Source organism: Anopheles nili, chromosome X (assembly GCF_943737925.1).
Source record: "Anopheles nili chromosome X, idAnoNiliSN_F5_01, whole genome shotgun sequence".
NCBI classification, from domain to species: domain Eukaryota; kingdom Metazoa; phylum Arthropoda; class Insecta; order Diptera; family Culicidae; genus Anopheles; species Anopheles nili.
Window position 1 is genome coordinate 12,888,574 of NC_071293.1, and position 24,345 is coordinate 12,912,918.

The window sequence follows — 24,345 nt, forward strand, 5'->3', positions numbered from 1 at the left end:
TGATGTAAAAATCATTCATTGATAAATCTAAAATGAATTATTTCTATTTTTGAACAATTTTATTAGTTTCCAGGAAACTGCATGGGTTGAGTTGAAGTGTACTGGCCAAATTTTAGTTAAACCAGACAACATATGTAATTTTAAGCATTTGCTTTCCGTTTGTTGAATTGTAATTCCGTTGATTTTTGTATATAGATGATTTTGTATATAAATGATAAACACTAAAACTAGTCGGACGAAATTTGTATACCTGAGTAAATATTTCAATATAAAATTATTTTGTCCCAGTTTGGTCTTTACCAGATGGTTTATACTTAACCATATATTGCATAGAGAATGATGAGAAGCGAGTATGCAAAGAGGAAATATATAGGAGCCTCCCATTCCTTTTAATACTCCTCGAGGGGTAGTTGAATGTATAAGTTAAAGTTAATTTGCGAATGAAAATGTATATGTTTAACTAACGTTATTGATTCTAAGGGGAGGGATGTGAATGTGTTGTAGCCTCCCTTTTTCTTCCATCGGAGAAGTTCAAATTTTTTATTTTTTATACAAAACATAAAATAAGCATCTGAACCAGATTTAAGAAAAATCGAAAATCGGTAATTGTACATTGATAATCACTAGAAAATATAGGAACAAAGGTAAATTTGATCTTTTTCTCGCAAAAGACTTCCAATGTTGTCCACATATTTTACAAAACATTCATGAACTATTTTTTTAATTCTGATTAAGCTCTTTCTGGATGTCAAGTGGTATGATATAAAAAGATTCCATTAATTATAAACAAATAGTAAATAGTAAACGTTTTCATAAAGGAAACTTGTATCGTCAAATTTAAAATGAATATAATAAACTTATGAAAAATAAAATTGACAGTTTCGACAAACTCGTTCAGAGACCCATGATAAACTTATATTGTGGAATACTTTTGAACATGGTTGAGAATTACGAAATAGAGCACTTACAAAAAGCGAAAATTATAAGGCTTTCTCTTTAGTTGTTTCTGAGATATACGATGGCAAAGTTGGAAAAGTGCAACAGAAAAAACGATTAAATTTCTGTACATTGAGCATTTATGTCTAGAACGATGTTTTAAACAATATTATGTGCAATATTATGTGAAACAATAGCTTCGATGTACATCGAAAAATCCATCATTTTTTCCTGAGGTTGTGTAAATTACATTGGTATTATACAAACATCATCTTACATGACAACTGGTCATTTGGTCAACATTCAACACTCTTTGTCTCGGAGGTCTCAATGTGGAAAGAGCTAAATGAATTCTCAAACGAAACATTTTTTGCAGTAATGTTTTAAATTTTACCAACAGTTTACATTTATGACACTTATGGAAATCGTGTTATTTGGCGAAAAGTGTAAGGAGCGTCGAAAGATAAATGTTTCAACAAAAATGTGAAAGTTATAAGAAGTTAGCATTGCCGTTGGGTTGTGAGTGAGAGGCTAAATTTCCCATGTCATACAATTTAATGGAACCGCATCACTACGCTGACTTCGTGAATACACGGCGATGCTCATAAATGAATGTAAGGATGCAGAAAATGTAGTTACCGTTTTGTGGACAAAAATGAAACGACTTGTTGCTCACGAAACCATTTTAGATAGTCCTCGATCTCGAACGATGTTCACTGTGAAGAAAATAAAAAAATACGTATGTAGTAATATATAGGACACAGAGCAATGTTTGTTAGTAAGTTATCATGCAATTTTATACACTAGCTACAAAGCTACAACACCAATCTACGTGACATAACCAGGTATAAAATCGATACAGTAGAACACAATCGAACACGACGTTCGCGTCCAAAATATACACATGTAGCCATCCCTTTATATGCTGCTCGTGTACTTTTGCAAAGCCATATTTTTCATCATTATCACATAGTTCATTCTCGTGTGCTTGTGTGTATGTGTAAGTGTACGTGTGATAAGTCAATTTCACCCTTGTGAGAGCTAGAAGGCCCCAGATCGTTCGTAGCCTGTATCCGGAACTGATAGTGCGTATGCGGTTTCAAGCCACTTGCGGTATATGCCGTGACCGCAGGATCCACACGCTCCGGGATAAGCGCCCAAGAGCCCTCATTCTCGCGGCACTGAACCGTATAATAGCGTAACGGTGCGAACCCATCCCGTCCTGGTGTCCAGCTGAAGGTAATCTGCTCCGATTGCACCTGCGAGCGTGAGATCTGCGGTGCTGAAGGCGCCTGTGGGATCTGCCTGTTGTTGGTGGTGTACACCAGTGCCACTGCGGTCTTGCCCCAACCTAGCCGCGTCTGAGCCGTCACACTGAAGAGATAGTAACGCTCAGCGAGCAACTGTGTAGCTCGGAATGTGCGATCGCATGGTGGGAACTCCTGCGTGAAGTTAAGTGCCTGCGAGCCGTTCAACAGGTACGTGACGCGGTACGCCAGTATGGCTCCATTAGGTTCATCTGGCACGTCCCAGATGATGCGTGCCATGCTGAAGGACACATCCGGGAAGGACACATTCGACGGTGCGACCCGGTGTGTCCTCAAACGTCTGAATACGCACGGGCGGTGTACTGAGAGCGCCATCACCAAGGCGCGTGTACGCCAACACCTGGATGTCGTACTGCACGTACTTTTTCAGCTCAGTCAACGTCGCGGTGACGGTGTAGTTGCCATTCTGATGTATCTTTTGCACCTCAGTGCACCGGACCACGATCGTCGTCGACAAAGTCGCGTTGGTTTCAACCACAACCGGGTCCATTGAAGGTACCGCCTCATGTACTCTGTATGCTTGTGTAATCCCGCCAAAACGACACTCTGTTCGGCGAACGGATCTAGTAGATTCGGTGGCACCGTCAACACCTTCATCTCCGTCTTGACCGGTTGCTCGATATCCCCGTCAGTCATTTCGACGGCGATCTTACTGCCACCTCCAGGAGATGTTCCTCCAACACCACCAGCAGTACCACTAACACTGAGACCACTGCCTGTGGATGCTCCACTGCCAATGTTGTTGTAAACCACGATCTGGATCACGTAGTCCTTCCACGTGATCAGCTCCTGAATCAAGTAGTTGCGCTGAGCTTCGTTTGTGATATTACGATAATTCCAGGGACTTGCATTGTATCCGAACAACCGGCAACAAGAATCTGCCCATTTCGGAGCTCCTCGAGCGATGGTTTCCACTGAATAATGATTTCGGTGGACGATCGAGCTGAACCGACGAACCCCCTTGGTGGGCCAGATAATGCTGTAAAAGAACATAAAGGATCAGATCAGCATCAGCACACAACAACTCACGAACAGCTGCGATCTTGTACCTTCCTATGGCTGCTTCACGACGTTGCTCAGATCGGACGGTGAACCTCGCTAAACTTTAAGCCTATATTTTTGTGAAGTAGTATCTTCTTCCTTCTGTCTTTCCCGGATCTTTCTTCCTCTTATTCTTCTTCATCTTCTTCTTCTTTTTCTTCTTTTTGCGAAACAGAGTATATCCTTCTATATTTAAATACCCCTACGAGTCACTATTAACATATTCAAAAGATAACCAATTCTTTGTAAGCTCGACTATCTGAGGTCATATGCTTTTCAGTGAGTTTAGTTTGGGTTGTTTTCTTACACATCTTTCCGCTCGCACTCTCGCAAGGCAGTTTGATTGTTTTTATACTCGCTCTCGATTTTCAGCCTGCCTTTTTTCCAGAGCTCAACGATCTTAACAGTTCTCCCAATCGCTTCGGGGAGTAACAATATTTTTATTGTATAACATATATTTCCCATGTATTACTGATTGACAAAAATATTGACCTTCTCTATTATATAAATTATGTCATTGTTTTCAAATATGAGGAAGGCCCACTTGTTACAAAAAATGCTTGTTTCAATACCAATAAAATCATTTATTATTTGTTTTCAACTATGATTAAGCCCAAGTTGATTTAAATATGCTTGTTATAATACAAATATCTATGTTCAAATATTATTAAACCTCAGTTGATAAAATTATGCTTGAAAAGCATTGAACACTGTACTTGAGCTTGAAATATAATGAAATATACTAAAAGTAGTATCTCAATTAAAAAATCGGTTTACATTTCCTTCGCAGCAAACGGCGTTTAACAAAGAAACAAAGCAATATTCCAATCTTCAACCCTAAAACGCGAAAAAAATTTGTTGCACGATAGTCTCAACCGCTCGCAAATCACAGAGTCAACCTCTCTGTTCAATTACTAATGTACTCTGACTCAAAGAGTTTGAACTATCAACTCCGCCGGTATCATCCAACTGACGTGAAACAGAATGCGAATGTGTCGTCATGCAATTGATTATATAAGCAACGGACAATGATACTGGGCCTTAGATTCTTTTTACATTACTCCAAAATTCGCAGCTTATCTTACTTTCCTTTGCCTCGTCGAAATTCAATATGATCTGAGTTAGCTTTCTTATATTTTTTCGAACTACTCGTGCTCGTTCCGCTCGGTGATTATGATTACTCAACTCAATTCAACTGATGACTTCTCATCGGTAGAGATTCTACTACCCCTCATGGGCTAAAATCAAGAGCACTCAACAGAACTCAATTGTGAAATACATTATTATACAATTCAAGAATAAGAGAGACAGAGAAAGAGATACGATGGAGAGCATCTTATCTCATGCATGGAAATAATCTTAGCTTATGCTTATTTGCTGTTCATTTTGAGAAGTTCGATGAAATTTATCAGCAAAACATACAGATAGAGTTTTTATGAGTATTCCACAGGCGAAATAATGCTGCTACTGTTTGAGGCTTTACTGAATTTTGTATTTCTGCCGCTTCTGCATACCTAAAATATGAAGTAAAACACTTCACACATGTATAAAGTAACAAACTCGTTGATCAAGTCCGAAAGGGTTACACGCCTCTCCACCAATTAGAAGTCAGCAGCTGAGCAAGCAATGAGAACATACAGCAGCAGTACGTTTATTGAAGATAAGTGAGCAACGTTTTCTATTGGTCGGCAATTTTGATTATTATTTTATCCGCTGGTGTGTTCCTGTTTCAAACATCGATTACTCCATTCCTGCTACGTCCATTAACGTGATCTTGCAAACGCAGGAGATGGAAAGATGCAAAACAACCAAATAACATCGCTCTAGTGAATATAAAGAATTAAAGAATTATCCATTCGCGTTTTCTTCTAACCCCATAGACATCATGTTACCTAGCCTGTAGTGAATCTATTTCTAATTTGATCGTTTTATTCGGTATCCGAATCCGAAGCTATCGCAGGATAAATGTTTCCCGATCGATGAAGGCGTCTTCTAGTCCTCATCCTTTCGTATAGTGTACGCTCCCTAACCGCTTTTATTACAATTCGATGAGCTTTTGCCTCCAGGTCTGCTATTTCTTCCAGTGTAAATAAGCCGCGCACAAAACAGTGCAGAGTAGAAAGTTTGTGCAGATATTTTGTTCTCTTCCTCGGTTCCAATGCAGAGATTATGTAGATCATAGCGTTATTTATTGTTATACGAGCATCGAGCCGTGCAAATTCTAACAATTGCTGTTGGTTAGCATCGTTTTCGCTATCACTCATGTCACTTATGTTGATGTCCGAAATCTGTGAATAAAACAAATATCGATAAATCACGATGTACAAGTTCGAGGTAGGGAAACTTACCTACAATCGCATTCGCAACGACGAACAAGAACGAAATGAATAACTTTATACGAAATTACCAGCTCCAGTTAACACAACTGATTTTCACCTGGGATGAAATGGTACGCAAAGTAACGAAACACAACTTTTAGCATGCAATGTGATCTGAAAATATACAAAAATTGTATCATAGGTTTTTCATGAGGTTGCTTAGTTTGCCTAGTATTTCTCAACATACAGCTGTATGAGAAGCAGTTAATAATCTTGTCTTAAGTAAATAAAAATAATGTATATAGATAAAATAGTAAAAAAAATAGTTAATAAAAAATCACAGATATGTGCTTAAATTTTGCGAGCAAAATGGGTTAATTTTATTTTCGCGTTTGATTTTTCGATAGTGAAAAATGTTTATCTAACCCACCATGTGACATTTCCAATTATCACAAAACGTCATCGCAAGACTGAAATAGAAAAAAACGAAAGAGCAATATGACAATCCACAAGTAATGAACGTAAGCAACGCAAATCATTCATTAACAAATCGTCGTCAAGAAAGGAACTTTCAGTAGTATGTATCGCAGACCTAAAAAATATTATTGCCCAAGTAAGTATCATTAAAAACCGCTTCTCGTTACAGTGAAGCTCATAGTGAACGTTTTGTGACATTAATTTCTTTTCGTGTAGTCAATTTACAGAAAAAATGTAGATATTGTGCAAGATACCTCCATCATAAATGCCTAGACTGCCGCAATTTGCAAGAGGAGCGTCAGTGCGACGCTGTTTACATTTTCTATCGGCATAGTCGGCAAGTGGTAAGTATCTTTTGTCTCCATTTCCTCTGGAAATCGTATCTAAAGCTTTGCGTTCTTTCTGACTCTAGGCAATCTGGGCTCATCGCCACTGCTACGAAAATAATCGTAGCCAACAATAAAAAAAAAGAAATAAAATAAATTTTTTTTTTCAGAGTAAGCTAGGCGGTAATTATTCTTTTGCATGATGGAGTATGAGCTGCGAAAGAAAATAACCTTTACGACTGTAGATTTTCTATATGGGTAAGGAAATTTCTAGCAAGGCCAAGAAAAAGCCTTGGGAGTGAACCCCTAGCCCCAGTGAACCCCTGGGAGTAAATCTCTCTTTAGGGGATATAGGGGCTGAACCGTAGCGTTCGCCTTCAATGTTTTTTGTCCGTACAGTTGCTTGAAATAAAACTACTGCAGAACTGAGTCGTAATGTATTTATATTTTCCGACCGTAAATTATATTTCTGTACATTATTTCAACGATTTGTTCAGCTGTGATATTTTTTTGCTATTTTGAAAGTCAAATAATCTAGCTTATATCAACATTGGAATCTAGAAATCTTCCTTGGTTTTTGAATTTAGAAATTAGAAATTTTCCTTGGTGACACTGTTTGCCAATCAAGGCATATATCAACATTGTTTCCCTCTCTAACATAACGGTTGAACCTACTCACTTGTGGCCTATGCTTATGCTTTCTAGCCAACATAGGGCAACATAATAGGGGCCATGAAATCTGCTCCGCGAAAACAAACTCTCTTCGTGTTTGTTACTTCCAAACTTCATCAAACTTCTCTTTGCCATTAACAACAGCAATGGAGTTGGTTTCCTTTGCTGTTACAAACGACTCACCTTAGAACATTTAAGACCTCTCGCTCTTGCGTTCCTTTTATAATAGCTAAACCAAACATCGCCTGAATACAGCTGCAGCTCTCGATTTACAACGCATGTGCAGTCAACATACACTGCTCTACCTTTGGGCGTGCTCCGAATCTACCACTGCAGAAAACAACCATCAACAGTTGAGGAGTTACAAACGAGAAACACAAAAAAATTTATGAATATAATTAAAACGTTTATGTTATCTGCCTTTACAAACTTGTTTTGATCTGTTTAGCGATTATACTGTTCCTGTTCTTCCAAACTCATGAGTTAAATTAAGTCTAAACTATTCAAGCCTAAACATAAACGTGTGGCTTCAAATAAATAATTTGTAGATTCAGGAAATGCATAATTCTTACCCATCGAATACAATATATTATTAAAAACTAATTGCAACAAATAATTATTATATATTAATTATTTTATAGCATATAATAATAATAACATTATTTCAACAAAACAGTGCTTGTTAATACATTTATATATATATATATATATATATATATATATATATATATATATATATATATATATATATATATATATATATATATATATATATATATATCTATATATATATATATATATATATATATATATATATATATATATATATATATATATATATCTATATATATATATATATATATATATATATATATATATATATATATATATATATATATATATATATATAAATATATATATATATATATATACATATATATATATTTATATATATATATATATATATATTTATATATTTATGTATATTTATAAATTAGATATTAAGCTACATATACATATATATATATATATATATATATATATATATATATATATATATATATATATATATATATATATATATATATATATATATATATATATATATATATATATATATGTATATATATATATATATATATATATATATATATATATATATATATATATATATATTTATATATATATATATATATATATATATATATATATATATATATATATATATATATATATATATGTATATTTATAAATTATATATTAAGCTACATATACAAATATAGATATATATATATATATATATATATATATATATATATATATATATATATATATATATATATATATATATATATATATATATATATATATATATATATATATATATATATATATATATATATATATATATATATATATATATATATATATATATATATATAGATATATATATATATATATATATATATATATATATATATATATATATATATATATATATATATATATATATATATATATATATATATATATATATATATATATATATATATATATATGTATATCAATATTTATGCAATTATTTATTTAATTATTTGTGCCTATGGTCGCGAATGTTGGTTGTGACCGATTCGCACCAAACTTGTATGAAGGTCTCTAATTAGGGATTTGATTTTTATGGTTTTAGAACCCCCCGAAAAGCGGTCTTCCTTACAACTTCATTTCTTGAATGTTCACTTAACAATACAACTGATGCCCAATTTATCTGAAATTTGGTACATAGACGTTTCATTACTTACAACTAAGACTGGCGAAGTTTCAACTCTCTCTATGATAAACAAAGGGAGGCTCCCATACAACCCTCCATAAAAAAGCTATATTGTTCACTTAAAATTACAAGACACAAATCTGGCCGAAATTTAGAACATATGCTTCTTTTTATATGTTGCAAAAGAGTCCAAAGTTTCAACCACCCCGCTCAAGAAATAAGCGTGGCTTCCATACAACCTGTCCGTCGAAAAATTCTATTATTTTCGCCAAAAGTACAAACGATGACAGATTTTTCGGCAATACGGTAAACATGCTACTTTCAACTTTTTGGAGCAAAACCGAAAGCATCCGTTACACCGACGAAATAGGGCATCTTCTGTACCACTCTACCTCTACCCCTATTAGCTCTACATCAATTATGAAACAATATGTATGCCTTTTAATAGCTTTAAAAAATTCAGATGATGACCTATTTGTCTGAACATGTTTTATAAGTCTTTTTGTAAAGAAGCCAAACCTTCCTGTACCCTGCAAAATACAAAAGTTTCATATACACATTGTCATCCGATTTGTCCTAAATATTGCGTATGCGCTTCTTAAAACTATCTATTGTATAAGTATAAGTTTCTGTGAAGAAGTATAAGTTTTCCAGTTTCTAGGTAAAAGGGGATATGGCATAGTTTTTCATCACAAAATATTCACTTAAGAGAACAAATGTCGTCAAAATCAACTCAAATGTTATCACCGAATACAAATTGTTTTAAAATTTTAGTTCTACAAATGAGGATCAAATGATTGTCCCTGCTTCTAAACCAAAGAAAAAATTTTGATAAATACGGCTTTTAATTCGATTGAAACTTGATACAAATGCATCTTACTGTTCATAACGCGACGAAGATTCATACACGCCGTTGGGAAACAAAGAGGAGTTTCCACAGAGCCACCTGTCTGTATCTGTACCAACAAAATGTTTCGATCATAGCAATAAAGACGATTCTTCTTTCACAAAATGTTTAGTAGTGAAGTTTCTGTTTCCTAACCGAAGAGAAACAAAAGCTCCTATTCATGCTCCTCCTGATAGAGTGTTGGAAAATATGATCGAGCACACCAATCGTGACTTATTTTATGGAAATGAGGAAAAAAAGTCCATACTTACTGCTGGGGAGCAAATGAGTGGGACGACATTCAATTCATATTCGCAAAATTGGAAAAAAAATGTTAGACCATAATATGTTGTCTAATTATACAAAAACTTTGCATGTTCGCTTAAACATAGTACATGCAAGAAGTAGCAAAGTATGAGCTTCCTCAATGCGGAAATGGGGCATAAGAGAGCTCTTACATTCCTCACTTCCTGGAATGTTCAAAACACGTTTAGCGATAGTATGTTTTTTTTTTATTTAAACCAGAGACTTTTACATCATGAAGGGAAAAGGAATGGTCGTTTGCGGAATAAAAGAAATTCACAAAAATGCAATGCCGCCATCCAGCAGTTCAGTTTCCTGCAATTCTTCACCAATTGCATTAGACACTAAACTCGCGATGTATGTCAGAATATAAATGTGCAAAATATTCTTCCACCTATAGCTATAAATAACGCTATACGTTTTTTCAGTATGATTCCATTTTTAATTTTGAAGAGTTGCGTAGGAAATATGGTTGAAGTAAACAGAATTAAGTTTAGTTTACAGAGAGTGATCATTACATATACGGAATGGCGTTTTGAAAAAGAACTGCTATATAGGTGAATAATAAAGGAAAAAAGGACAATTGTATCCAGGTAGTATAAATGATGAATTAAGCGTATACGAAAGAAAACTAGAAAAAATGTCAACGTTATGCATGCTTTGGATGTAACAACGTGTTTGTTTTCCTTATTGCTATGTAGAGGGATTGATATGACGGGTCCAAGAAAAATTACAAAGGACCAAAAGGGTGTTTCGAAAGGGTGGATGTGGAAAACACCAGGCATAAACAAAAGCTTTTATCTATTTTATGACGTTTAAAAGGCCATAGATTAGGCAGAAACATTTTGACAAGAACGGGTTTATCACACGAAACGAAAAATATGTACAGAAATGACTGTTGTGTAAAAACAAGAGAAGAGAAGATTTGATATAAATTTTTTTCTTGGGTAGCTGAAATGACTAAAAGAGTAGATTTGTTAAAAAAGGAGTTCAAGAAAAAAAAGGCTTTGGGAGCTGGACGTCGATCCCATGGAGCTGCACGCCCATTACCACCCGTCTTGTATGTACGTTCGATTTATCAAGTACAGGGATAATCTACGGGCGAGTTCGCGCTGATGACTAAATGCTAGCTTTTTTGTTAATTTTTATATCAAGTTAAAGCTCAAATAGACCTCAAAAAAAACTTGTGTTGCTTTGATATGTTTGACTTGAGGTGGGAGAAAATTTGAGACAATGATCGTGACTTCGATGTTCGCTTCCGGTGGTACATCCCACTCTAAAACATCCCGAGGCTATCACATTCCACTCTACGTACCTGTGTATACGAATTACGTGAGTTAAAGAGGTCGATGGAGCCTGCGAAAACTCACTTACAGTATCTTGCATAAGGGTACACTCAGGGAAACTTTATTTCACCACTCATTTCTGTCGTGATTGTCACATTTCAACGTTCACTTGAGAACATTTCAAATTACTTTCTAAGCCTAGGTCAACCCTTTGTAGAAGGGCTAGAAGTAATTCGCCAAAGGCTTTCCTCAAATTGTGCAAACAACGTGCGCCACGAGATCGTCTCACACAATCGGATTTGAAAGCTCCTGCGCACACTCATGTATACGTGGAAAGTGCACTGAAAATTGCCGCCATACACTGAAAGTCTTTACGGCCATAACAGAGACAGGCACTGTTGCAAAGTGAACGAGAGCGTGTTACTAAGCCAATCTGAATTCGTAGCATCAACAGTCCCAAGCTAAGGCAACCTCAGGTACGACTTTTTGCACATCTGCTCCTGCAATTGCTTAAAAGCCCATTTTACACACGGGACGAATCACATTCAAAGCAGCTATGCTGTCGCTTCGTAAAATAACCAACACGCTGAAGGGTGCTGAAGCGCTGGTGTGCGAGAGACCGTCGTTCCATACAACAAGTCCAAGGATAAGACAATGGAGCTCATTCATAGCGCTGTTGTGCCACAGATAGTCGTCTAATGTTTGGTCGGTATAGTGGCTTGAAACAAAATTACTGCAGAACTGAGTCGTACTGTATTTGTATTTTCTGACCGAGCATGATATTTCTGTACATTATTTCAACGACTTGTTCCGCTGTGATTCTTGTAGCTATTTTAAATTTCAAATAATGAGTTAAGGAAAACGACTGCTTAATGCAGTAAAAGAACAGTTTAATTTATTTTCTTCTGCTTGGACAATACGTGTGTCCTAGCTGAACCTTACAATGGAACTCAACATGGTGAACCCCTGTTCTTCGTTTACACGGAATTTTATCTGGATATGGTTCAAGGATCGATCGTGGCTGCTCTTAGAATTTCCGTTCGCAATAGCTCTAAGATGGTTTGGGGTGCGTACGTTGCTGATGTGACAGTCTCATCGTCTTCCGGGCGCTGCGTTGGAGTGCATACGATCATGGCGTGATTAATCGTTTCCGTTTCCGTTTCCAACGTTCTCATCGTTTTCCGTTTCCATCCGTCGCAACTCTCTCGAATCCGATATTTCTGAGGGTTAATCTGATCTGGAACTATCTGCTTTAAAATACATTGTGACGATTTTGATGTTTTTTATTTGACGATCTCGATGTGTGCTAACTCGTTATCTTAACTTACAAAATATTTGCTTATAGCCACACGTTTATGTTTAGACTAGATTAGTATAGAATCAATCAAAATTGAATACTTATGAGTTTGAAAGAAAAGGAACAGTATCATCGACAAACAGATCAAAACAGGTTTATGAAGGCAGACACCATTAAACATTTTAATTATGTAGATAACTGATTTTGTGCTTCTTGTTTGTTGCTCCTTAACTGTTGATGGTTGTTATCTGCGTTGGTGGATTCGGAGCATGCCCAAAGGTAGAGCAATGTATGTTGACTGCACATGCATTGTAAATCGAGAGCTGAAGCTTAATTAAGGCGATGTTTAGTTCAGCTATTATGAGAGGAACGCAAGAGCGAGAGGTCTTGAATATGCTATGGAGAGCCGTTTATAAAAGAAAAGGAAACCAACCCTATTTCTGTTGTTAATGGCAACGAGATGTTTGATGAAGTCTGAAAGCAGCAAACACAAAGAGGGTTCGTTTTCCAAACAGCAGATTCCATGCTACGACCTTTCTATTATGTTGCATTATGCAGGCCGAAAGCCTTTATGTATAACTTTTACAAGTCGTATGTAAGAGAGAGAATGAATGTTGACATATGCCTTGATTGGCAAACAGCCTCCGTTTAATAATCCGATCAATTTCGAGTACAACGTTGTAAATTTGATGATGGACCATGGAAGTTTTTAAGATTGCAATATTGACAGAAGCTTAATTCATTACATAGCAACATCGAGATCGACAAGTTAGCTACATTGAGTCCGGCACAAAGTACTTCAGACAGTTCCAGATCGGATTCGCCCTCAGAAATATCGAATTCAAGAGAGTCGCGACGGACGGAAACGGATGACGATGAGTCAGATCATGATCGTTTGTACCCCAACGCAACGCCCGGAAGACGATGAGACTGTCACATCAGCAACGTACGCACTCCAACCCATGTTAGAGCTATCGCGAACGGAAATCCTAAGAGCAGCCACGATCGAACACGATCTTGCCTCGAATCATAAAAATAAAGAATTTTATATAAATATATTGAGAGGTTCAGCCAGAACGTGTTGTCCAAACCGTAGAAAAAAACAAAATTATTTTTTATCTGCACCAAGCAGTCGTTCTCCCTAAATAAGAGCTAAATTTTTCTGATCGAATGCAATAAAAAATTTTATACTATTACTAATATAATATTTAACTTTGAATTAGTAACTGAATGAATGTACATTTAAGTTGAGAACAAAATGTTGAAAAGTAATATGGCATAAATAAATAAATTGAAGAAATATTGCATACATATATGCAATCATTCATTATCATCAAGTCATTAGATCGTTTTCAACAATTTTGAAACGTTACAATTGAAAAAGTAATTTATTCGCGAATTAAATGGACGAAACTGCAATTATGCAATTGCATCAGCCCAACAGAATATTTATATTATGCAGTAATCATAACTTATTTACCATACAAGCAATGCATTGTTCGAACTAATTAACAAACACAATGGAACACAATACTTCAGAAATGAATAAGTACTGAACTCAGAGTGACACATTGCAAAAATCTTTGCTTTTCTCTTATGCGTCGGTGCATCTTCATCTCAGACACTCGCAAGAGGAAACTTTCAAAACCACCTCCGAAGCTCACCTTTCTTGGTATGTCTGTTCTCAGCCTTCACACCGGTGCAATTTGAAGCACTTTACTACTCAAGAAAAATGATTCAAAACGTTTGATAGAAAGCCAGTCGACACCATCGATTACCGGGTGTTGGCGAACCATGATTTCTTTTATCTTGGTCAAGATGATATGGAGCCGTGTTCAAGATGTATGGGCGATACCATCCGTTGTGTTTATTCGTGTGATGCATCAAGCTCAAGGCGATCCTGCGTGCGTCTCAATAGTATGATGCGTGCGTCTCAATCTCTACGCATAATGGCAAGCTATCAAGTAGCAGTTTGAGAAAATAAAGAGCGAAGTAGTTTCTCGAATTGTTGCGTTGGATTTGTTTTTGAAATAAATAGCATTATGTGAGTTTGCCACGAATGGGATTTACAATAAAATGTTAGATTAACACATTGTTGACAATACAAACAAACACATTGTTTTTTTTCTAATTAGGCATTGCAGTCCCATTTGTCATGGTTTATTCAATATAACACTTCTTTTCTTGATCTCATTTCCTTCCAAACATTCCACGTCTTACGTGCATCAAGAGATTCTCGCCGCTTAGCTTTGGATATTTTAATGAGCGCCTGATATTAACCGCTGGATTGGTCTCCACCACGCTGCATTTTTCGTTGCTCGTACTTCCTTACCATGTCTAGCGCGCTCTCGGAACGACGCTCGATACGTTTTTGCGCGCTCGACACTTCGTTCGGCATGCAGGTTTTGGCCGCGCTACGGAGCTCCATCGTGTTTTTTCCAGTCTGTTGCTTCAGACATGCTTCCGAGTCACGTTTGGATATCGTAGATTTTTCCATTGCTGCGTTTTTTCGAACACTGTGTATCGGGGTTGACCTCGAAGCGTGTATCAAATGGATAAAATTCTCGATCTTCACGGGTCGAGATCACTATAGCGAATGCTTAACACATTGACAACCGACCCCATGAAAACGCGGGATTATGAAACTGTCACTTGAGCGCCAGCTCGCGACAACACGGGCTTATAGATCTATCACTTGAATGCCAGCGAAATCGCAGCATTCTGAGCATTTCGCATGATTGACGTAATAATTTCTGCAACAATCACTTTCGAAGAGTGAATTTCGAAATTACCATATCGTACGCTTAATATTCTTGTGGAAATTGTATTTTTTGTATCATTACTCATATTTTTGTATGAGATTACTCATATAATGTGACTGAAATTAAGAATGAGCATATTGAAGACTCCCTATCGGATTATACGATAAATTCAGTTGATTCTGTTGTATAACTTGAGGACAGCGATAGTGATGTCGCTCCAAGAAAAAGATCAAGAGCTATTCCACTCAAGTGTGTCCGATGATTCCAGCGATAGTGAAATGTCCACAGATAGGCAATGAATCTAACATCTCTTACCAGCATAATAAGGGCAAGGTATTAGTCTAGCCGAGATGAAAAAATTTCTCAGCGTTATTACAATGATGGACCAGGTAAAGAAAGATGTAAAAGGTGAATACCGGAGCTCCGAATTTTTAACGAGAATACCATCGTTCAATACTGTAATGCCGCGTAATATATTTCCCCAGATGTGGAGCACGTGCCATTTTTCAAACAATCACAAAATAACCGGATCTAACAACCTCCAAAAGACTCATCCCATTCTGAGCTATTTATTAGATAAATTTAAATCAGTATATACGCCTAGGAAAGAACTTTCGCTCGATGAAGCCATTATTCCATGGCGTGGAAAACTATTTATAAAAATACACAATCCGGCAAAAATAATAAACTACGGTCTACTTTGCCGTATACTATGGAAAACTAGAACCTGATATGTTTGCAACATAGAAATATACTGTGCGGAAGGAATATTAAGGAATACCAGAGAATTATGTCATTACTTGAAAACAAATTACATTTGAGACACCACTGCATTGCTTCTGGAAAATGGTACACGAGTTTGTGGTACAATTAGAGCAACTAGGGATGTTCCCGAGTTTTTATGGCACTTCATACTGAAAACTGGTGAATATGGCTATAAACGAAAATGTGATGTTTTAGTACAGTCATGGAAGCCGAAACAGAAGACCATATACATGATTTCCACGCTACATTCAGAAGATTTGATTGTTATTGTTATTTATTTAAGAACGGCCTGGCCGTATTTAGATTTGGATAATTTTTTGTGAGCTGAAAGGCATTTCCTCCCAACAGCCGCAGATAGCCTTATTTCGGGCTGACTCGGTTAGGAGATTTGATAAAAACAAATAAAATTCACTGGAAAACGAAACAAGAAATTATAGAATCACACTCCGTCTTAGACTATAACAAATATATAATGGGTGTAGATTTGGCTGATCAGTATTTATCATACTATTCCATCATGGGAAAAACGGAGAAGTGATCAAAGAAGACAGTCTTGTTTCTTGTATATTGCGCCATGTTTGATGCATTTAGAGTTTATATTGAACTGAATGGCAACACCATGAAATATTAATAATTTTTACACACTGTTGGACGTTTTTGGGTCATTAAATGATACTTCTAATACTTTTGATTCTCAAACATCAAGCACTGCTGTACTTGATACTACATCTCGCACACCGAAATATGATAACCCTCTGAGACTTTCTGGTGATATGTAAAAAAATAAAGTAACCAAAACTGGTGGCTTAGGAAAAAACCGATATGTACGACGTCCGTGAAAGATTGCTCTGCTAGTAAAAAAAGAAGCGAGAGTAGCTTTATGTGTGTTGAATGCTTAGTACCTTAACATCTTGGACAATGTTTCGTGAAATACCACACATGTTATAATTATTAAAACTGTTGTTTAAAATTCTATATGACAAATATGCGAATATACTGTTCTATTTTACGAACAGTTATAAACTTTTCTTCTAAACTTGGCCACCTTAGAAATGTTTCCATCAACCATTTATGGGTGACGCGGCACTCAAGTTATCAAATCATTTTTCAGTCGCCGGCTTTTAATGTGTTAAAACGAAATTTTCGTCGAGTTTTCGATCTTGTGGCCTTACAAACAAATGGTTAATTTTTTTTTTTTTTTGAAAGAATATACGAGCCGCGGAGTTTGCCGCTTTTTCGCCACACATCACTTCAACATAAACGACAGCTGGAAACATTAAAAAATACATCCTTTAGCACAATTTCTTTATCCTCATTTTACACTAACTTTTACTGTTATGAAAATACCCTGATATTTAAGATCTCTAGCACTCTTTAGGAAAAAATCAGGCCATCAAATGATTCGTCACAGATTTTCCAGATAGTATAGAAATGATATGCATTTGATCGTTTAACACGATTGCATTTGAAAGCTTCAGCACGAACTCACACATACGTGGGGAGTACAGTGCATTACGGAGCAACGTTACAACATTTACAGCTGTGGTAGAGTCGGGCACTGTCACGAAATTAGCGAGAGCGTGTAACTAGCCTTATATATGAGTATGTTTCTAGCCGATTGCATTATTAACGTGTGATGCTTTGACGTGACTGCATGCTGAAGGAAGCTGTGTGTGAGAAAAAAAAGTCAGCGTGAATTCGCAGCATCAAAGAGCCCTAAGCTAGTATAATCTTAGGTAATTTTAAATACATATCTGCCCCATACCCTATTTTATAAGCTTTTCCTCGCAAGGGACGATTTACATTTGCAGTGACCAACGATGGAGCAAACTCCACCTATCAACCGCGAATTGACAATAGATGAAATGAAAGTGCTAACAATTCTGTCGATTATTGATGCACATGATGCGGTGCATGACGCCCGTTTGAATGCAACTATAACGAAAAAAGTTGAGTTGATCTTTTTGATTGAAGCATTGGTTAAATTATTTTGCTCTGATTTTAATACGCTGGACGAGTTGAAATCAGTGCTACGAAAAATACTACTTGATCTATGAATTACTAACATGAGTAAGGTAGATAAAATGAATTTTGAGGTACCATTTTGTCAAACCAATAAGATCTAAAAATGCAATGAAAAAATGTATGGTCAAGCATGAATTCTGAGTTATCTTCTCCTTTCAAATAGCCCGTCTTGTTGATCGATACCACAGGTATATGTCTTATTAATATTCATAGTACTCAGATACGCATCTGAGAATATCGAGGACGTGTTAAGAAGGAGTTCAATCGTAGAACTTTCTAGAGGTGTCAACAATCCAATCCAATATTAAGGCATATAGCAGCTGTCCCGCAATATCAAAATCGGACGCAATATTCTTTTCAAGATTCATTTCCACCTGATCGATTTATTGCTACATTTGGTTGTGGCCTTTCGGAAAGCAAATGGAGCCAAGAGAGTGTCTAGCAGTAATTGCAGAAAGCTATAGCCAGAAACAGTTGGTGAAACTTTCGTGATTGCAAGGGCCTCTTGTCGGAAATTAAACACACCGCAATTCGCTTAATTTGAATTTTTTCCCGTTTATTAAGAGAGAAGTATGGATCTTTAGTGTTATTTCAAATTTAACAACACCTATTACGCCCAACGTATTATTGAAAATTTACTTTCATTACAAATCATCATCTTGGTAATTGCTTGGGGCCAGACAGAGTCGTAGCTGGTCAATTAGTCCTTTCACATGAACACGCGCGGAAAGATGAAGGTACGTCATCGCGAGAGTATTTATAGCGCCCCTTTTGGAGACAAAAGATTTTCCATTATCGCAAGGCACCGATTTGATAGACAGCAACTCCATCGCGCTGCATGAAATTTAAGTTTCTCCTTGCCCAAGGTGTTGACCGTACAAAGGAGGGAGATTTAAGCGACAAATAAGCAAGTGAAAAAGCACGAGGCCGGAAACAATCACCAGCGAGGTGCGATCTATTGATCTTATTGATTGATGTAAAGGGATTCTGCTGTCGTCGAGACTTTTTCAAAATTAATGAACTTTTATTATGCTCTATACGTGATGTACGTGCTGTGTATGTTGTTCGTTGTTTTGAACATCTTGCATTATTAAATACTAGAACTATTTCCTTATTAAAAAAAACATGGAGTATTATATTTCACACAACGAACATGTATGGTCATATATTTAAACTAGCTGATTAACTCGATTTAATTCGGGCTATTGTTGTTTAAGGGGAACAGTCAGGGGTATTTGACGAATACTTGTGTAATACAAACATTGATGTGTCTGTTAGTCTTTCTTCAGTTTCCATTTGCATTCATTCGATTCAATTAATTCCTAGATTTGTTTCAATGATCTTTCAATATCGCTACACTCATATTCTCTCGCGTTCTTGAGACTTTTAATACTATTTGCTATACCTTACCTTTTCTAAATTTCTTTATCTCATACATCCTACTTCTGTTCCCTGACCACAATATCATATCAACGATCGGAATTTATATCAAATCCTCTTTTCCCTCTCTGTTTAACAACCACCATTTCTTCTCAAGCCCCTCTTGTCGTAAGAACAATTCGTTCTCACCAATATAATTTTACCCAATCTTTGGCCTTTCTGCTATTGCTCTGAAAAGCTACTGTCTATAGCCATTGTTTTCCTCATCCAATCTATGGAAACACCTCTCGAATCCTTTATTTGTGTTCTTGAAATTGTGCCATCTTAACAGTGAAGCAAAATAACGCGTTGTTTCAAACATAGAGTTCATGACATTAACTTTAGCTTTTGAAAATCTTGTATTTGCTTACGCTGCCTTGCAGCAATTTTCTCTTCTGCTACACCTGTGCTATAATACACCTGTAATGCTACTCACTTTCAAAACACTGTTCCGTGATTGTAATCATTAATCTCTGCCATTTGACTTCTTAGTTCTTAAAGCTACACGCTCTCTCCTTGTTTTGTGCCTTAGAAGGACTTTTTAGTAGTCCTTTGAATATTTTCAAATCGCATTTTCTACAAAATGCAACTCAACATAGTGATTGAAAAAGGAGTTTTACGGAGTTGATGCCTAACCTTATTTTGGTTTATAGCTTGAATAATATTTTTCCTGTTCGCAAAATAGCACACGTTTTAAGTGATAACACAATAGTTGTTCAGTGGAGTTTAGTGTCTTAGTTTAAACCGATGAGTGAAGAGAGAAGAGGTGGAGGAAACTGAACCGTCTGTTGACGACTTTTGAATTTGTGAGAATATCTGTTTATTATGCAAACGGGCATCTTTATGCCCTCCATGATGTAAAAATCATTCATTGATAAATCTAAAATGAATTATTTCTAGTTTTGAACAATTTTATTAGTTTCCAGGAAACTGTATGGGTTGAGTTGAAGTGTACTGGCCAAATTTTAGTTAAACCAGACAACATATGTAATTTTAAACATTTGCTTTCCGCTTGTTGAATTGTAATTCCGTTGATTTTTGTATATAGATGATTTTGTATATAAATGATAAACACTAAAACTAGTCGGACGAAATTTGTATACCTGAGTAAATATTTCAATATAAAATTATTTTGTCCCAGTTTGGTCTTTACCAGATGGTTTATACTTAACCATATATTGCATAGAAAATGATTCCTTTTAATACTCCTCGAAGGGTAGTTGAGTGTTGATTGATTCTAAGGGTAGGGAGGTGAATGTATTGTAGTCTCCCTTTTTCTTCCATCGGAGGAGTTCAAATTTTTGATTTTTTATACAAAACATAAAATAAGCATCTGAACCAGATTTAAGAAAAATCGAACATCGGTAATTGGACATTGATAATCACTAGAAAATATAGGAACAAAGGTAAATTTGATCTTTTTCTCGCAAAAGACTTCCAATGTTGTCCACATATTTTACAAAACATTCATGAACTATTTTTTTAATTCTGATTAAGCTCTTTCTGGATGTCAAGTGGTATGATAAAAAAAGATTCCATTAATTATAAACAAATAGTAAATAGTAAACGTTTTCATAAAGGAAACTTGTATCGTCAAATTTTAAAATGAATATAATAAACTTATGAAAAATAAAATTGACAGTTTCTACAAACTCGTTCAGAGACCCATGATAAACTTATATTGTGGAATACTTTTGAACATGGTTGAGAATTACGAAATAGAGCACTTACAAAAAGCGAAAATTATAAGGCTCTCTCTTTAGTTGTTTCTGAGATATACGATGGCAAAGTTGGAAAAGTGCAACAGAAAAAACGATTAAATTTCTGTACATTGAGCATATATGTCTAGAACGATGTTTTAAACAATATTATGTGCAATATTATGTGAAACAATAGCTTCGATGTACATCGAAAAATCCATCATTTTTTCCTGAGGTTGTGTAAACTACATTGGTATTATACAAATAGCATCTTACATGACAACTGGTCATTTGGTCAACATTCAACACTCTTTGTCTCGGAGGTCTCAATGTGGAAAGAGCTAAATGAATTATCAAACGAAACATTTTTTGCAGTAATATTTTAAATTTTACCAACAGTTTACATTTATGACACTTATGGAAATCGTGTTATTTGGCGAAAAGTGTAAGAAACGTCGACAGATAAATGTTTCAACAAAAATGTGAAAGTTATAAGAAGTTAGCATTGCCGTTGGGTTGTGAGTGAGAGGCTAAATTTCCCATGTCATACAATTTAATGGAACCGCATCACTACGCTGACTTCGTGAATACACGGCGATGCTCATAAATGTATGTAAGGATGCAGAAAATGTAGTTACCGTTTTGTGGACAAAAATGAAATGACTTGTTGCTCACGAAACCATTTTAGATAGTCCTCGATCTCGAACGATGTTCACTGTGAAGAAAATAAAAAAATACGTATGTAGTAATATATAGGACACAGAGCAATGTTTGTTAGTAAGTTATCATGCAATTTTATACACTAGCTACAAAGCTACTTATAAAGCAAGCTACAACACCAATCTACGTGACATAACCAGGTATGAAATCGATACAGTAGAACACAATCGAACACGACGTTCGCGTCCAAAATATACACATGTAGCCATCCCTTTATATGCTGCTCGTGTACTTTTGCAACGCCATATTTTTCATCATTATCACATAGTTCATTCTCGTGTGCTTGTGTGTATGTGTAAGTGTACGTGTGATAAGTCAATTTCACCCTTGTGAGAGCTAGAAGGCCCCAGATCGTTCGTAGCCTGTATCCGGAACTGATAGTGCGTATGCGGTTTCAAACCACTTGCGGTATATGCCGTGACCGCAGGATCCACACGCTCCGGGATAAGCGCCCAAGAGCCCTCATTCTCGCGGCACTGAACCGTATAATAGCGTAACGGTGCGAACCCATCCCGTCCTGGTGTCCAGCTGAAGGTAATCTGCTCCGATTGCACCTGCGAGCGTGAGATCTGCGGTGCTGAAGGCGCCTGTGGGATCTGCCTGTTGTTGGTGGTGTACACCAGTGCCACTGCGGTCTTGCCCCAACCTAGCCGCGTCTGAGCCGTCACACTGAAGAGATAGTAACGCTCAGCGAGCAACTGTGTAGCTCGGAATGTGCGATCGGATGGTGGGAACTCCTGCGTGAAGTTAAGTGCCTGCGAGCCGTTCAACAGGTACGTGACGCGGTACGCCAGTATGGCTCCATTAGGTTCATCTGGCACGTCCCAGATGATGCGTGCCATGCTGAAGGACACATCCGGGAAGGACACATTCGACGGTGCACCCGGTGTGTCCTCAAACGTCTGAATGCGCACGGGCGGTGTACTGAGAGCGCCATCACCAAGGCGCGTGTACGCCAACACCTGGATGTCGTACTGCACGTACTTTTTCAACTCAGTCAACGTCGCGGTGAAGGTGTAGTTACCATTCTGATGTACCTTTGGCACCTCAGTGCACCGGACCACGATCGTCGTCGACAAAGTCGCGTTGGTTTCAACCACAACCGGGTCCATTGAAGGTACCGCCTCATGTACTCTGTATGCTTGTGTAATCCCGCCAAAACGACACTCTGTTCGGCCAACGGATCTAGCAGATTCGGTGGCACCGTCAACACCTTCATCTCCGTCTTGACCGGTTGCTCGATATCCCCGTCAGTCGGTTCGACGGCGATCTTACTGCCACCTCCAGGAGATGTTCCTCCAACACCACCTGCAGTACCACTAACACTGAAACCACTGCCTGTGGATGCTCCACCGCCCTTGTTGATGCAAACCACGATCTGGATCACGTAGTCCTTCCACGTGATCAGCTCCTGAATCAAGTAGTTGCGCTGAGCTTCGTTTGTGATATAATGATAATTACAGGGACTCGCATTGTATCCGAACAACCGGCAACAAGAATCTGGCCATTTTGGTGCTCGTCGAGCGGCGGTTATGCTGCAGGTGGGCTAGATAATGCTGTAAAAGAACATAAAGGATCAGATCAGCATCAGCACACAACAACTCACGAACAGCTGCGATCTTGTACCTTCCTATGGCTGCTTCACGACGTTGCTCAGATCGGACGGTGAACCTCGCTAAACTTTAAACCTATATTTTTGTGAAGTAGTATCTTCTTCCTTCTGTCTTTCCCGGATCTTTCTTCCTCTTATTCTTCTTCATCTTCTTCTTCTTTTTCTTCTTTTTGCGAAACAGAGTATATCCTTCTATATTTAAATACCTCTAAGAGTCACTATTAACATATTCAAAAGATAACCAATTCTTTGTAAGCTCGACTATCTGAGGTCATATGCTTTTCAGTGAGTTTAGTTTGGGTTGTTTTCTTACACATCTTTCCGCTCGCACTCTCGCAAGGCAGTTTGATTGTTTTTATACTCGCTCTCGATTTCCAGCCTGCCTTTTTTCCAGAGCTCAACGATCTTAACAGTTCTCCCAATCGTTTCGGGGTGTAACAATATTTTTATTGTATAACATATATTTCCCATGTATTACTGATTGACAAAAATATTGACCTACTCTATTGTATAAATTATGTCATTGTTTTCCAATATGAGGAAGGCTCACTTGTTACAAAAATGCTTGTTTCAATACCAATAAAATCATTTATTATTTGTTTTCAACTATGATTAAGCCCAAGTTGATTCAAATATGTTTGTTATAATACAAATATCTATGTTCAAATATTATTAAACCTCAGTTGATATAATTATGCTTGAAA

At 36.7% G+C, this 24,345-nt stretch overlaps 1 protein-coding gene across 1 annotated transcript in view; it reads right to left on the reverse strand.

Annotated features, from left to right (window-relative positions):
* LOC128728994 (protein sidekick-like) overlaps positions 1–24,345 on the reverse strand; it is an 85,505-nt gene that overhangs the window by 11,969 nt on the left and 49,191 nt on the right. Inside the window, 6 exon segments of the mRNA XM_053822644.1 lie at positions 1,947–2,484; positions 2,776–3,076; positions 3,130–3,243; positions 5,506–5,593; positions 22,335–23,163; positions 23,211–23,463. Of these exon segments, the coding sequence (XP_053678619.1) occupies positions 1,947–2,484; positions 2,776–3,076; positions 3,130–3,243; positions 5,506–5,593; positions 22,335–23,163; positions 23,211–23,463 (2,123 nt within the window).